At 41.0% G+C, this 16,867-nt stretch overlaps 1 protein-coding gene across 1 annotated transcript; it reads left to right on the top strand.

Moving 5' to 3' along the window:
- The first annotated feature begins 703 nt into the window (after positions 1-703).
- LOC115400700 (uncharacterized protein C11orf53 homolog) lies at positions 704-16,312 on the top strand. Its single transcript, XM_030108711.1, has 5 exons — positions 704-878; positions 3,924-4,024; positions 10,627-10,666; positions 11,545-11,849; positions 14,179-16,312. The coding sequence occupies exons 1-5, from the start codon at positions 869-871 to the stop codon at positions 14,605-14,607; spliced, it is 885 nt and encodes a 294-aa protein (XP_029964571.1). The 5' UTR covers positions 704-868; the 3' UTR covers positions 14,608-16,312.
- The last annotated feature ends 555 nt before the right edge of the window (positions 16,313-16,867 follow it).

Consider the following 16,867-nt stretch of genomic DNA (forward strand, 5'->3'; position numbering starts at 1 on the left):
AGAAAAACTATCAAATATTTTCTTCCACAGCTGTCAAGTTACAGAAGTCTGAACTTTATTCCATTGAAAAAGGCAGAAAAGAAACAAAGGTTGAACAATAATATCCTTCAGTTAAATAAATAAGAAAAAAAGAAGCTTTGATTATAGCTAGGAGAAAATGTGATGAGCTTCTCTCCAAACAGCTGGGTGGGAATTGATTTTATCATCTGAGAAATGTTTCTAAACTCAGACTGATGGTGACAAAAACTGATCTTGAGGTAATAATATAAGCGTGTATGTCTTCCTGTTGGGATTACTGTTAATCTTTTTATTTGGCTGAAGACAATTTAATGAACTTAGTATTTAATGTTCATGAACTTTGATTTTTGTCCATGAAAAGTGAAAAACAGGAAAACGTACTCAGATTATATGACTATTCTTTTCACTTCACTGCGCTCATGTAAACCATGAGATTGTGGTCATTTGTCTTTACTCTTAATAAAAAGTGTAGAAGGTTTTTGAAATGTGGCCGATGTGAAGGAGGAGCTGCTCTCCTGATGCTTTCAGCCCCTAATCTCTACTCCCGATGCAAATACGGAGAAAAACGTCCTCCACCAAACATTTGCATTTAAACAAATGTATAAAGGTCATTTTTTTGTGGAGAGAGAGAGAGAGTTGGGTCCTGATGGCGTCCTGCCCTCCTCTCACTGGCTGGTTGAAGCTCCATCCTGGCACCGTGCTCAGCCAGCCGCTGCTCCTGTAGGCAAATAGCAGCAGAGGACAGACAGGCCTGTGTCAGTGTGTGTGTGTGTGTGGGAGTGTGTGTGTGTGGGGGCGTGGGTGTGTGTGTGTGTGTGTGTGTGTATGTGTCACATTATTCAGGAGCGACATGGACACAGGTAAGACCGTGTGGTTAAAGTGTAACTTTTAACTTAATTTTCCTCTTTATACTTTCATTTGGTGCTTTTTTTCTCAACTTTTGTGAAAGTTTGTAACGGTGACCCTTGACTTTTATAATAACATCACATTTGTTGTCATTTTGGGTCAGTTACATATACATATCATTTAATGTTTTTACAATTTGAACTGACTGATTGTATTCATAGATGAAATTGTGTTTATATCTGAAATATGATCATTTAAAAACTTAAAAAAAGAAGCTTGTCACACTTTTGTCAATACTTGTATCATTTTGTAACATTTGGTTTGCATTTCTATTGAATTTGTTACTTTTCAGTTTTCAGTGAGTTGGATATAAATACCTCATTTTAAGTCCACTGTGATGCTGAATTGAAAATCCTTGATTAACGTTTATTGACATTTTCCTGTATTTCATTGCATAGATTAATTTATTACCTGACAAATTGATTTAGGCAAAAGATCAGAATGCATCAATTTGTCTGAATTGTATGAAAGTTTTTAACTAAACATCAGACGTTAATACATATTTATGTTACGTAAGCTGTATATTTCTGATTCAAACTCGAAAGTTGACATGAATCTGTCAATCATTAGTCCGGATGCTTTTAACATATTTTAGGATGCTAACAACGCATTTAACATTCACTGGCACATTACAAAAGAACATACAGTAGTGAACATCTGCTAACATGGCAAAATAAATCAAATGCTACTAATAAAGGTCACAAAGCTCTTTAGCATTAGCTGAAAAATTAATGATAATTAACATTAGTTAACCATTTACTGACTTGTCAATATGATGCTCACAAACAATACAGGTAGTGGCAAGTTATAAATGATGCTAGCACAAGCTAGCTTGATGTTAGCACTGTCTGGCGTTTGAAACCTTTTCATGCATGTGCGGCAGAGAAAGAACTCAAATGATAATATGATGAGTCTGAAGCAAAATCTGAACCTCCTTTAACACTAAACTCATAAAATTCACCAGTAAGTAACGTTTTGCTCTTTGAACTGTAGCTACAGTGGAATCCCCAAGATTTAGATTTAGATAACAGGAGAAAATGAGTTTTACTCCCAGATCCAGGCAGGAAGAGTTCCTGGAAGTAGAACACAACCAGCAAGTTAGTCCCAGAAAAAAAAAAAAAGAAAAGATTAGGAACTGCTGATAGTGTTGCTGAAGTCACTTTAAACAACAGACTCGATCATCCTGGTCAGTATCTCTACTTCAAATGTTCTGTCATGAGTGAGACTTTCCCACTGGGGAGTTCCCAGTTACACTGAACTTTCCCAGCTTTCACTAACCCACTCACACCTCAGCAATCTGAAGTGAAAACTGAAACTTTTTTGAAAACGGCTGCCAAGATGGAACTTTTCGAAAATGCTCTGACTCTGTCTTTGCTCGGGCTGCGTCGCTTGTAGAAAGAGAAAACACTGAGCGTGGTTACACTATTTTTAATTTGGAATTGGTTTATTCTAAATTAAGTAATTCAGAATTCTAATTATAAAGTGATATTTACATTGGAAAAACAAAGGGTTAAATCCTCTCTCATGCTAGGGTCTGCGAAGCTTTCTGATTGGACGAGGCAGCCGAGACGTCCCGACGTCTCCTGGAAGTAAACAGTGTTTTTCTCGTCTTTCTTTCTCGAACTTTGACGCTACAGCTTTCGAAAATCTGCTCTCTTCATTTTATCCACTTCTTCTGAAACTGCCGTAAAATAAGTCGTCTCTGTATGAATCAAAACATGGACGGCGGGCCGCCATCCTGGACAATCACGATGGAGCTTGCGCAGAACAAATTAATTCGTTCTAAGTAGCATAGAATTCCCTTCCCAAGGAGAATTAACCCGCCGGTCCGTTCGTTTTTAAACTTAATTCTGAATGAAGTTTTCAGGCGTTTACATGGTCAATTTAGGGCCAAATAGGCTTTATTCAGATTTATAGAGGAAGTACCAGTTCCATGTAAACCTGCGACACATGCAGGAACGACAGTAACAACAACGGCGGCCTGCAGAGAGTCACGACTTCCAGTCCGTCTTGGCCTTGACTCGGTGGTTTTATCTTTGAGAGTCATGATGATTACAAAAGTCAGTGTTTTCCCACAATAAACAGCACCAATTCGTGGCCCAACATGCCAACTACACCCTTTTCAAACCGCTGCTGTGTAGACGGGATACTTTTCTGAAAGAAAAATTGCAAAACTGCATTTTCACTGGACATGTGGTGTAAATTGGTTTGAGACTCAAAATGAGTCAAAATGAACTCAGATTATTCTAAAGCTTTTCTTGAAACTGTTCATTGGAGCAAGGTGTTCCAGCAAATGTAGGTTAATGTGTGAATGAAAGAAATCTGGGCCACCTAAGGGAGAGAAAAATCTAATCAGACTTCATTCTCAGAATTTTATTAATGCCTTTTGCTCTAACCACCTTGTTTCATAATGTGCCCTACTATGTAAATATAAAGTGAATAGAGCTGGACGATTTGTTTTTCTCCCAAGTTAATTCTCTTCCAATGTATTTATTTTTTTGAGTGCTAATATGATTTGAATGAAGTTGTGTTGTTTTAACATCAGACCATGTTGATGAATTCAGACAATCGCAGGAGCCATATTCACTCTGCATTGACTTCAGGAATGGAGAAGTTTCAGAGGAACTAAAGAATTTGCCATAAAGTCATGAATAACAATATATTGTTGGATCAGTCCTCATATTTATTAATCTGAATATGTGCCTTATGTAAGTATAGCCTTAAGTATAGTATTTGAAATTTTCTTAGAAATCTCCAGTGTTTGCTCAGTGAGGCTTCAGTAGAAATGTTGTTAATTGCCTCTTTTATAGCCGGCCATTTGCATTGACCAAACCAAAGGCGATTTCCATGACATTTACACAGCGATCCCAGAGAGTCATTCTGCTATATGCATAAAACTGTGAAGCATTCAAATCAACAGACATTTGTGGGGATGGAGGAAAATTTGTATGACGATGTGTTACAAGTCAAATCTGTCCTCTGATTGTGTTTTGGTCCAGAATACTCCAAGCGGGTGTACCAGGGCGTCCGGGTCAAGCACACGGTCAAAGACCTGCTGGCGGAGAAGCGGTCCCGGCAGACCAGCGGGCCCAGATACAGCGTAAGCATGTCCCGACTCTCCCCACCCCCTCACCCCCCAAACCAAACAGCACAAATCGACCCCCCCCCCCCCCCCCCCCCCCCCCCCCCCCCCCCCACGAAGAAAAAACAAAAAATCTCTTTATTTACACTTGGCTGGGTTTTGTGTGTCCATCCATCGACCACCTGTACTCCCCTCCGGCGTTCCTGAAGCCAATCTGTAAATAGCAAAGACACAAAGCTAATGAGGCCTCACAAAAGGACAGGGTGGAGGGGGGGCGGGGGGAGGATGGAGATGGACAGATAGCACTGGTGGGGGGGTTGTAGTGAGGTCGGCCGTGCACCGCAGGCCGTCCATGCAAACATGATTTTTTTTTTTTTTTCAGCCGCGCACACCTGCCTGCTCACATTGTCCTCCGCGGCGTTCGGGGCCAAACACAAACCGCCCATTGTTGTCTTAGAAACGCACGCAACGAGCAGAAGCCTCAGACGACTGCATGCACGAGCACGACGGGCTTTTCATGGCCACAAACCACCTGTCAGAGCACCTTTCTTCCACCGGACTGTATTCACCGGTGTTTGCCGAGCAGCGTTGGCTCGTCCACTCCGGAGATATGCAGCCTGCTGAGCGATGAGGGGGAGCGAGGGCTCTCTGCTGTTCCTGTTGGAGGACAGAGGAAACCGGCTTGCTGTACACTTGATGGGAGGCTCAGAACTTGGTTATGAAGTTCAGTTTGGTCAGAGAGCTTGTGGAAGCCTTTGCTGAATCCTCCAAAACTTTACAGTGAGGACAAACACTGGCAGAAATCCCCCTATCGTCAGCATATAAACGCACCAGTCTTCAAAATAAAATGAAACTGGTTCTCAAGTAGTAAGTAAGGTGCTCAAGTCTTTTCTCTTCCATCTTAAGTCAGCATCATGGCCGACACAGCTATCAGTCTGAATGCTGTTCCGACCAACTGGTTTATGAAAGACTGAAGTTGTTTTTTAAGCTACATAAAGTGTTGGAGAGCAATTATCTAGGATTTACATCTGCAGTCAGCTGGAACCAACAGACCAGACAATGATTACCACAGATCAGGAGGGGAAATTCTTCTGTTGCTGAGAAACCGGTTTGTTTTCAACCTTCAGTTCAGTTCTGCTTCTGCAGAACCTTCGACCAACTGCATCGTCTCCAAAGCGCAAGACTGAAGCAGGCATTGGTTTTGATGGGCTCACAAAAAGAAGTTGTCTGAGCTTAAAGGAAGAAAAGGAAGCCGAAAGTAAGAAACACGACGCTCCAGTGGAACAGCTTGAATATTGCAGCTGACCTTCAAAGTAATCAAACATGAGTTTTTATTTTCATATTGAGTCATTCATTGGCTGAAAGTGTTTTTTTTTTTGTAAGAACAGAGTTATGGAGTTAAGTGAAAAGGACAAAATGTGATCCGTCTTGGCCAAAACTCTGTTAAATATTCAAATTTTTTATTTTTTTTGCCTGAAAGTACCTTACGTAACTATTGCATAATTATCGTCTTTCTCTCATATTTATTTGACACCAGTGAAAAACAAAGTCTGACACCACACAGCATTTAAATAAAATATCTTTAAAAAAAAAACTTCCAAAAAAAGTCACTTTATTTTTGTAGGACATTAATACCGAGATGTGTGCAGCACAAGAAAACCAGGCGCTTGAGTGTTTTCTGAAGAACTCCAGTGAGAATTTTATCCAATAATAACTACAACTTGTGAAATAATAGAGAAAGAAACCTCCATGGAAGTTTTGTGTTTCCACGCCAACATTCGCTTTGCGCTTTGTTTTGAAATTGTTGTTGTGTAAACGGGTCCTGAGGAGAGAGCAGGACAGAGATCAACTGAAATCAACATGTTGCAGAGCGGTGGCAGCGAGAGGCACAGAAACAGGAAGGAAAGAGAGGATATATTAAACAAAACAGCATAAACCAGTGTCGTCTGGCACATTTCAGTTCAGAGACGACACATTTCATTTTAATCAAACAAAACAACACCAATATGAACTAAAATACTTCCCTTTGGAAGTGTGATGTTTCTGGAAGTATTATGTTTTTTACAAATAGCATCCTCTCCATCCTGGAATCCTTCCAGTTTAATGCACTTTTTACTAAATTTTAAAGCGAAAACGGTTCAATCTGATGTCGTCTTCAGACTAATGTCGATTAAAATCCTGTCACTTGTCCGAACACAGGATTTCTGTGGTCATTTCTTCAGAAAGTTGATGTTAAGTAATGAGCTGGACACTAATACTGTTTAGCAAGCAGATGTCAGAAATCGCTGCTATTGGGCTTCGAGTGTTGCTGTCATCGTTCAGTTCAGGCTCAGTGAACAGAGGTTAATCAAGTTTTAATGCTCTTCGTAAAGTTTGCAGTAATAATGTTTGAGAACAAGTTTTTGCTGAAAGTGTCATTTAAGTGTCGTCGGAGAAGTATTATGTTTGAAAAATTGTTTTTTTTCAGTGGCTCTGAGCAACATTTTCATACAAACAGACCCCCAAATGCAATGAAAGTTTTCAATTTTCACTTGAAATCACTGCTGTAAGCGAGCGTGAAGCACAACACCGCTGCAGGACGGTTTCCAGGATTTTTCGAGTCGCACTGAGAAGAAATGCTTGAAGAGAGTTACAGTCCAGGACAATTTCCATCTTAAACAAGTCAAGTTAAATTATGCCGCTGAAATGCAGCTTGACTTCAATAATAAATTCATGTTCCTTGCTGTGGAGCAGGAAAGAACTCAAATCTTCCACTGATCACAGATTTGACTGCTTTACGTGTTCGATTAAACTCGTCTTAGTCTTAAAGTCTGCGTTTGGTTTGGAGAGGATGGTTTAATATATCTTTACATGAATATATTTTATTAACACAACCTCAGGATACTTAAATCACACTACAGGATGCCCTGTAGCAACTAATAATTGCATAATACTATAGTAAAACATATGTTTTAATACAGCCAATGACAAAATGCCTTGGAAATCGTGGAAATGATCAACTATAGATACAGAATATATGTACAAACTGCTGTATTCCTCTGGAGCTTCGGCTCCTCTGCAGTGACTCCATGATGCTTTCACAATGATTTTGTATGAACATTATGTGTTTATGTTACAAACAAATGTTACAAACAGCATCCACATGTGTTTATGCACAATATCATCAAATTATAATCCATATTATGTAATGGAAGTCAACATTTGTTTTCATTTTTTTTTTATTTGCATTCCACACTGATTTTCACAAATGGCTTGAAACTGCTGAATAAGGTATAAAACAGCCAGAACAGCTCTGAGAGAAAGAAAGGAAAGAAGAAAAGAAAATAAATAAAGGAAAGGAAAAGAAAGGAAAAAAAGTGAAAAAAAAATTGCTCTGATATCTGAGACTGCTCTAACCATTAGGAAACAGAGCAGCTTTAAAAAGCTAAAATAGTCCAGATGTAAAATATGGCTGCAGTGAGGAAAGCCATGTATAAACATTTTGGTTTATCACATTTTATAAAGCGAAAAGTTTGCTGCTTGTGGCTTTCATTCCATAATTTCTTCCCACATGTCTCTTCATTTCAGTATATTCACAGTATGCCTTTTTTGAACGGGTAGAAATGGATCAATCCATCAAACGATCTGCAAATAATTTATTTGTGATTGATCATTCATCAAATGATCTCTCTACCAATCAAAATATAGCAGTTTTTTTTTTATTTTACAGGAAAATAAGTAAAGATATGGACTAATGTTCCACAGAACGATCAGAATATTGACACAGTATCCTCATAAAATGTGAAAATGCCCACGCTTTGATAGTAGATTGTGTGATTTCATAAAAAAAGAAAAAAAAAAACCAACAACAACAACAGCACCAGTGGCCCAACATGCTAACTACACCATTTCCGCTGTTTTTCAATCGCCATGTAAACAAATATTGTTTTCAGAACGTTGCTGCGAAAAAACGTAAAAGTTTTTCTGAAACGACAATATAAAAATGATCCCTCATTGATTGAGGCGTCGTGTAAATGGATACTAAAGTTTGTTCTTTGAGAAAAGCTGTGAAAAATAGCAGAATTTCCTCCCGATGCAGGATGTGAAGTGTGAACATGTCGGGGCAGAGGAGGACGTTTGGTCTCTCAAAACAAACTCGCACGTCAGTAAATCTGATTTTTTAAAAAGTTAACGGGCGCAGAGTGACTAAAAGGGTCCGCGTCCTTCGTCCTTCTGTTAGCTATAAAGGTGGCTTTTATCCCGGGAATAAAGAGAGAGAGGAGTGATTGCTGACCGCAGAGCGAGTCGTCCTCATGTTGCAACACGGCCGCAGTGGAAACACAAAGATCTTATGTCATCTGACTGCAGCGCTGCTGAAGTGGTTTGCCCGGACATGCTGCCATTACATAAATGAACACAGACATCAGAGTGTGTGTGTGTGTGTGTGTGTGTGTGTGTGTGTGTGTGTGTGTGTGTGTGAGTGAAGGATTCCAGATCCTGACAGTGTGTTAGCCCAAAGAGAGTCCTGAGATATAAACTTACAAGACCAAACAGTTGTCATTATTTAAACTTGGACATTTAGAGTATTATACTGGAGATTAAACCAGGGGAAAACATTCAACACAACAAAAGAATATAAAATGAAGTTAAATCCATCATCATTAGCCTGCACACACACACACACACACACACACACACACACACTGTGTGCGACTGTCTGAGCCTGGGCGAGCTGATTTCCATACGCAGCCTTCAGAGATGCACTGAGCCGTACCTGGGCCACATGAGGAAGTCTTGGCGCTGGCAAATCACATTCAAATCCAAGCCTCAAAATTTGTTTGCTCCCCAGCCGGCAGGGAGCTTCATATCAACTCTTTCATGTTAGCAATATGCAAAAACCAGAGATGGCGTCACTGTGCGTGTGTGTGTGTGTGGACTCTGATCTCTGAGCTGCAGCAGATCAACTGGGCCAACACGTGTAATCTCATGTTAAATAGATGCTCACCAACATTTCCCAATAAGAGTCACAGTGAGGGGCATTTAGTGTAAAAGGAACATTGCTCGAGTTAATGAAGCAAATTTACACTGTGTTAGTTTGTGTTCATCATTTTTGAACCAAATATATGAACAATAATAATGAGAATAATAATAATATCAACCAAATGACCGTATTTAATAACTACCTGTTTCTTTCAAACCAGCAGCAGTGAGGTTGAATCGAATCAATGCTTCTAATGCGCTGTATAGAAGTCAAGTTTTCATTTATACTTAAATATGTATTTTGCAATTTTTTAACAGAAAGGTGCTTTATGTGTCAACAAAAACAGAAATTATGTTTGCTTATCACACATGAATGGCAGACCTGTAAGTTTTTTTTTTCTTTTAAAGCAGAACTATGCAACTTTTTTACCTCAATAAATGTGTTTCAGAATCCCTGTGGGGGTAAACAAAGACTTGGCACAGTGTTTCGCCGGTCCCTCAACTCCCCCCGGGGTCTGCGTCCTGAAAACAGCACTTGCAATTTTCAGAGGAGCCGACCCGACTACATCTCGCGAGAACAAACCTGCTTTACAGCACTCATATGGGAGTACAAGGATGAAAGCGCGTAAAACAAACATGAAACCCTCGCTACCATTAGCAACGCCACCCTTAGGTGCTCACGGATGGCAGAACCAAAAAGACAGAAAAAAACTTTGCCTGACGAGTGGAAAAAAAGGAAACGGGAGTGGGACGCACTCTGTACGTGGGGGTGGGGGGGTTAGGCAGAGAATGTTTACGACAGTAAGCGTTCACAGACCAGTAGGGGGAGCACAAGAGCAAAAGTTGCTTAGTACTCCTTTAAATAACCTGAAAACAAAGTCAGTTTCTCCCTGTTTGACTTGAGTCCCTCTGGTCATTTTAGAGCAGTCAGTTGAACGTTACATAATCCGTTTGGTCTTCAGCTTTTTGGATTTTGTTCCTGTTGGAGTCTCCAGTGAACCTCAGTGTTTCTCACAGTGTGGAGGCATCTTGTCAATAACGTTCAACTGAAAATGTTTTGTCTTGTGTTTTTGTTTGAAAATGTTTACATGGTGACATCCTGAAAATAACGTGCATTTGCAAAGAAATGGCAGAAACACGTTGTAGTTTTTATGTTGGGCCACTAGTGGGTGAGGTTTCTCCTTCCTTCCGTCTCGATTATGAGTGACGTTTCCTTTCATTATAATTAAAAAAAAAGTAGAGTCATTATTTCAAAATGTGAGCTTTTGACCATATCTGCTGTTTTTATAACGTGTACATAAGGAAGATTAAACCCATGTGAAGTTTCCATTAAACCGTAAAATAAAAAGACAGAAGAAGAGGAAACCACTGTCTCTGGACTGTGGAAGGAAACCGGAATACCGGTAGAAAACACTTTCACAACATGCAAAAATCTGCATGTGAACCATGAATCTGTCTCAGGTGAGGCCACAGAGCAAACCACTGCACCTCCGAGCTGCCTGCACATCTTCAGATGAAATGTTTGGTTTTCTTCCTGTCACACACACGGTTGTATTTTCCAGCATTTGGATCAGTTCTTGTCCTCCTCTGCTGGTAAATCTCTTGTCGTCTGTTTTCCTGAGGTGAGTGAAATAAATGTGACGTCTTGTGTGTCTCTGCAGGGAGGATCCACCTCTCCACCTTCATACGTCCAGATGCCCGGTGAGTCCTGAACTCCTTGCCGCCTCCACGTGTGTTCACACATTCAGACTCGCATCTCATCCCTCTCCAAACTGCTGTCGGCTCATGTTAAACATTTGTTATCGTGATCTTTACCTGATGCATTAGCAGCCTCAACCTTCACTAACGTGTTGATTATGAACCATCGTCCTCACACTAACTCAGTGGTTCTCAAAGTGTGCCCTGAGGGACGCCACAGGGCCTTACAGGTTTGATATTTTTAATGGAATAACACTGAGAAGTTGTAATTTGCCAATAATGTAAAAAAAAATAATAATAATACTGCAACAGTTTGCTGTACAGTATACAGTAACCCTTAATATGAAAATTGTCATCCATTTTAATCAATTCTGATAAACTGGACAAAAATGGAGAAAATCCAATATTTCCAAGAAATGCATTTTCATTCATCATTACATCACTGACTGAGGTTATTATATTTCCAAGAATTCTTGTTATGCTCGTTCAAAGAATTATCGGCAAAATGTTGTTGTCATATTTACATAATTATATTTTAAATGGCAAAATTGATACACCATATTTTATTTTAAGATGTAAATTCTGCAGGGTCAGGCTGATGCCTCTTCCCAGCATGATTTTACACTGTACATTTTTCTTATTGAATAGAAATTTTAAAATGAGACTCAGAAAAAAAACAGTGTATAAACTACAAACAGCCTATATCCACTTTTGTTGCAGTTCGTTTATAGAGACTTATCAAATTTTAATAAATGAATGTCTGCAACTAACAACAGACGAACAAATCCATGAATACACACTGATCTAAAGTTTGATAGCACTGCGCCCGATCTAAAGGATTATTTAAGATGTTTTAAAGCTAACTGACCTTCCTCCTTCAGGGTCCCACATGCTGCCTGGGTATTACGGGATGAGGCGTCCGTTCATCTCCGACTCGGACTTCTGCTCATCCTCCAAGCAGTTCTCTCCTGACGTCTACTCCTCCCCCCTGGGGGGCAAACCTCTGGGCTGCGACCCCTCCTCCATGAGCAGCTACTCGTCCCTCATCGACAGCTACTACCCGGAAACCTTCGGCGACTACCGCAGCGCCGCCACCTTCTCGTCCTCGGCGGGGTCCTTCCTGCCCTCCTCGGCCCTGTCGTCCCTGCTGCCTCCCTTCAGCGGAGAGTCGTCCCACTTGTTCCTGGTGAGTCTCACAGTCCGGAGCCGCTGTGGGAGTCAAGGCGTTCAAACGTCTGGTTGACTCGAAAAACTTCTGTCAGCAAACAAAAACCAGACATGGAAACATGTCGGGTGAAAAGAAAGAAAGGATCAAAGGACATCTGCACAGAGCCAGAGAACAACTACACAGGTCATCCATCCATCCGTCCATCCACTCATCCATCAGTTGATTTATCCATCCAGCCACTGATTTAACCATCCATCCATCCATCTATTCTTTCATCAATCTATTAAACCATCAGTTCATCCATGCATCCATCCATTTTTCCATCCATGCATAAATTAATGTATCCATCCATTTTTGTATTTTCCATCCATCCATCCATCCATCATCCATCCATCCATCATCCATCCATCCATCCATCCATCCATCCATCCATCCATCCATCTATCCTTCCATCCATCATCTATCCATCCATCAATTTATCCATCCTTGCATCCATTAATCCATCCATCCATCCATCCATCCATCCATCATCAATTTATCCATCCATCCATCCATCCCTTCATCCATCCATCCATCATCCATCCATCCATCCATCTATCCATCCATCCATCCATCATCCAACCATCCATCAATTTATCCATCCTTGCATCCATCTATCCATCCATTCATCCATCCATTTATCCTTCCATCCATCCATCCATCCATCCATTTTTCCATCCATCCATCCATCCATTCATCCATCCATCCATCCATCCATCCATCCATCCATCCATCATCAATTTATCCATCCATCCATCCATCCCTTCATCCATCCATCCATCCCTTCATCCATCCATCATCCATCCATCCATCCATCTATCCATCCATCCATCCATCATCCAACCATCCATCAATTTATCCATCCTTGCATCCATCTATCCATCCATTCATCCATCCATTTATCCATCCATCCATCCATCCATCCATTTTTCCATCCATCCATCCATCCATCCATTTTTCCATCCATCCATCCATCCATTCATCCATCCATTCATCCATCCATTTATCCATCCATCCATCCATCCATCCATCTTCTATCCATTCATCCATTCATCCATCCATCCAAAAAGTCTCACCAACATGTTACAATAAGGAAATAAAGCACAAAAACATAACAAATAAAATAAAAATGAAGTCAGACAGAAGATGGCATCAATGATGGCATCAATCAGTTAATAGTAATCAGCCTTTGAAATAGAATAGTTTTCAGTCTTCTCCTAGCTCTGCAGGTTTGAGGAGCTGTCAGGAGTGCAGGGAGGCTGTTCCATTGACGAGGGGCTGCAGAGCAGAAACCCCGGTCGCTCATGGGGCAGGAGTTAGTTCTGAGGGGGCGGAGATGGTTGGAGTTGATGGGACGGAGCGAGCGTGTAGAGGAGTGAAAACTGAGCAGCTCCTTCAGGAAGGAGGGAGCGTCTCCATGGATGCACTGATAAGTGAGGAGACAGACCCTGTAGTGTGTCTGAGCAGAGGGGAGCCGGTGGAGTTTTTGGAGGATGGGTGTTAGATGTTTATATTGACGAGCTCTCGTCAAGATCAGACCAGATCAGAGGTCTGACTGAGCCGAGCAAAAAGATAAAACAGACTGATGTAGTAAAAGAGCTGACAACCCGTTTAGCAGACCCACTTGCAGTTTTCATCAACGTTTAGTTTTTTTTTTATCAGTTGTCCCAAAGTATTTATATGATTGAAGTTGCTCTATTTTCTGACCTTTAAGTAAATTGACTGTTGTTCCCTAAAATCAATAGCCATACCTTTTGTTTTAGATATGTTCATTTGAAGGCAGGGCTCCTCACACTAATGTATAAAGTCATCAGTAACTGGGCCATGACTGGGTTTTACACTCTTTGAGTAAAAATGACAATAACAGAGTCATCTGTGTATTTAATGATGGCCCTGTTCACATCTGCTTGGACAGATGTTTGTGGAAGAATAATAAAGACGACAGAACAAAGCCCTGTCCAGAACCTGGAGAACACTCGGCCTCATCCAGTGTCACTTCTTCTGACCTGTCAGTTTAAAAGTCTAAAATCCATCCCAACTGATCTAAAAGTGTAAAAGTTATTGTATTGGATCATTTCAAAAATGTTGTTAAATAAAGGTCTTGCAAACGTCCCTTTACTCCCTCCGTGTTCAAGATTGATGTTTAGTGAAGTCGACTCCTGCTTTGTATCCAGTTCATGTTCAGTGTCCTTCAGGATTTTTCAGAGACTTTCATCAGGACTGAAGGCCTGAGACTAAAGCCATGTCCCCCTCTGGTCCTGTCCTCCTGGTTCCTCCGCCCTTCCTCTCCTATCTTCCTCTTCCTCAGAGGGATCCGTGGGAGCAGTCGGTCCCTGAGCCGGTCCCCCAGGTGGACGCCCTCTGCACGGACAGCCTGGCCCCCGTCGCCGTGCCGCCCTCCATGCCCAGCCCGGAGGCCCCCGGGAGCCCGTCCCAGTACCGCTCCCCCAGCCGGGGCTCGTCCATGTGCCCGGCGCCCAGCGGGCAGCCCTACACCCTGCACCCGCTGGAGGACGCCCACTACCACTCCTTAACCGGCAGCGCCTACCCCGCCGCCCCCTCCTCCACCACCTGCCCCCCCTACATGAGCAGCTCCGTCACTGACCTCATGTCCAAGATGGTGACGGAGGAGTCGGCCGACGGCCACGCCGGCATGGCGGCCGACGCCCACCCGTCCTGGGTGAAGGAGGACGCCGTCGGCTCGTGGTCGACTTATGAAATCAGGAGGGCCTACTGACCGGCGCCAGCAGGAAGTCCTCTTTTACAGACTATCCAAACAAGATCAGGACCTGTTTTCATTTCAGTTTGTTTCACATTTACTTTTACATTTACGATGTATAACAACATTTCCTTTTCTGTATTGTTGTATTTTCATGTGAAGAATGGACTGATCAGGAAACCGGCTCGCTGTCATCCATCAGACTGAGGCTCCGTTTACACGCCAGCGTTTCAAGTGAAAATGTACCAGAAAAGATTCACATTTACACGGCAAAGCTCTAAAAACATTAAAAAAAACGATGCCTTTTACAAGGAAATGGCGTACAAGGTAACATTATAGGGACATTTTTACAGAGGATCAAGTTCGATTGCTGTTATGTGGCTCTCAACTCTAAAACTACCAAGTCCCAGGAGACTGTCGACTCGCAGTCATGACACTATGGAGGCCGCCATCGTTGCTACTGTCCATCAAACATTTTGCATTTTCACTTTAAACCATCGTGTAAACGGGCCCTGAGAAAATGATCAGAGATCCTGAAACTACAGGAATAACACTTTCTTTGTCATTTTAGCAAATCTCTGTATCTGAATGATCAGAAGCTTCCTGAAGACTTCCTGTTGTCTTGAAAAGACTTTATTTATGAAGCACTTCTAAACCAAACCAAGACACCAGACTTCTCTTCTCTTCAACTCATGGTTCTCAGCTGGTCGATCGTGATCAGGACTGAGTCGACGGCTTGTTTTTAGGGGTCATAGGTCATTAATCAGATGGAAAAAGTTATGTTGAAAATGAACATGCCATCTTTAATTCAACCCAGACCCACAGACTTTATTTGTGTGAAACAGGTACAACGCAGAAATATGAGACATGGGTTTGATTAATATGCATTTCTGTCAGTCTTAAAACTATTTTCTATCACATTAAATTCACAGTTGAGTTTGTCAAAAAAGGCTGAAGTTGTTGAAGTTGTTGACAAGTTTTGTTTTGAATTAAAATTAAGTCCTGTCATCCATCATTAATCTTTTTTATTTACTTTTTTTTCATGTTAGACCGGCTCCAGTTCAAAACACATCTTATTTTAATTTATGGATTTGAATGAAGGACATAATGATACCACTATTTTTTTTTAAGGATGACTACAAGTATGAGTACTGACCTTTACTGAGTGTTGATATGGAGATTTATTTAATGCCATTACATTTAATTTATGTTCAAACAGCATGCAAAGGCTACACCCTGCTTGATTCATCATTTCAGTTTATTTAGGAGTCTTGAAGTTGACCCAGTCGATGTGAATACGTTTTTAGAGAAGTAATAAAGTACAATGAATAAAAAGCAGAATAAAGTTTCTTTGAAAATAGAAAAATGAAATTGTGGCAATGATAACATCTGACCCTGAATCTATAAAACTGTGTTTTGATAAATGATCTGAAGGAGAAAAGGTAATCTTTGGCTTTATTTTGGGCTATTTTGACATTTTGCAGTCCAGATTTCTGTCAGACTGGAGTTACTGGTCACTGAGGAATAGTTAAATAAAAATGAAACATGCAGGGCTGAGAAAAAAAGAGAATTTACAAAAGTGCCAAATACAGATCAACATGATGAAGACAGAAATCTAGATTTAAGACATAAATCAAACCAAAGCTGAGGTGAATAAATCACAAAGTGGAAATTATATAAAAAAACAAACAAACATAAAAACGATTTTAAAACACAACTGAACAACAGAATTTATTTATTCTATTGCTTTTATCTTAATAAAGTTTTTACTTAATTTATCCCCCTTTACTGCCTTTTTTTTCCTGGTTTTGTTTCAGTGTGTTTCTTTGAAAAGCAGTGTGAACTGTGTCTGTAGCGCCACATGCTTCAGCCACAAGGGGGCACTGCAGCACCAGAGCTTCGTTCCTGCTGCCCAGCATGTCTTCCTTTTTCTTAATGAATGGGGGATTTTCTCTCTGAATGGTGAACTGAAAAGGAAGCTGCCATGAATGAAATCAGACATACAAACCATTTTATTAGTTTTCTTCTGGAATAGGCTGAAAAGCAGGGGCAGTTTGTATTCATGTCCTAAATTAACATTTTTCCAGGTCATTAGCCGCCGAGCAGCGTTTGAAATCAGCTCATTAATCTCTGACACTGGAAATTGTGTGTTTCCAATCCTGTGACAGGAGATCAAGGTGGCCTCCTCCGTCCCTGAACCGTCTCCAGCCTCATGAAGGCATCGCGCTGCATCTGGCCCACACCGTAAAGAACAGGATCAGTTCGACTGTCTGCCTGA

Source organism: Salarias fasciatus, chromosome 14 (genome assembly GCF_902148845.1).
Source record: "Salarias fasciatus chromosome 14, fSalaFa1.1, whole genome shotgun sequence".
NCBI lineage: Eukaryota > Metazoa > Chordata > Actinopteri > Blenniiformes > Blenniidae > Salarias > Salarias fasciatus.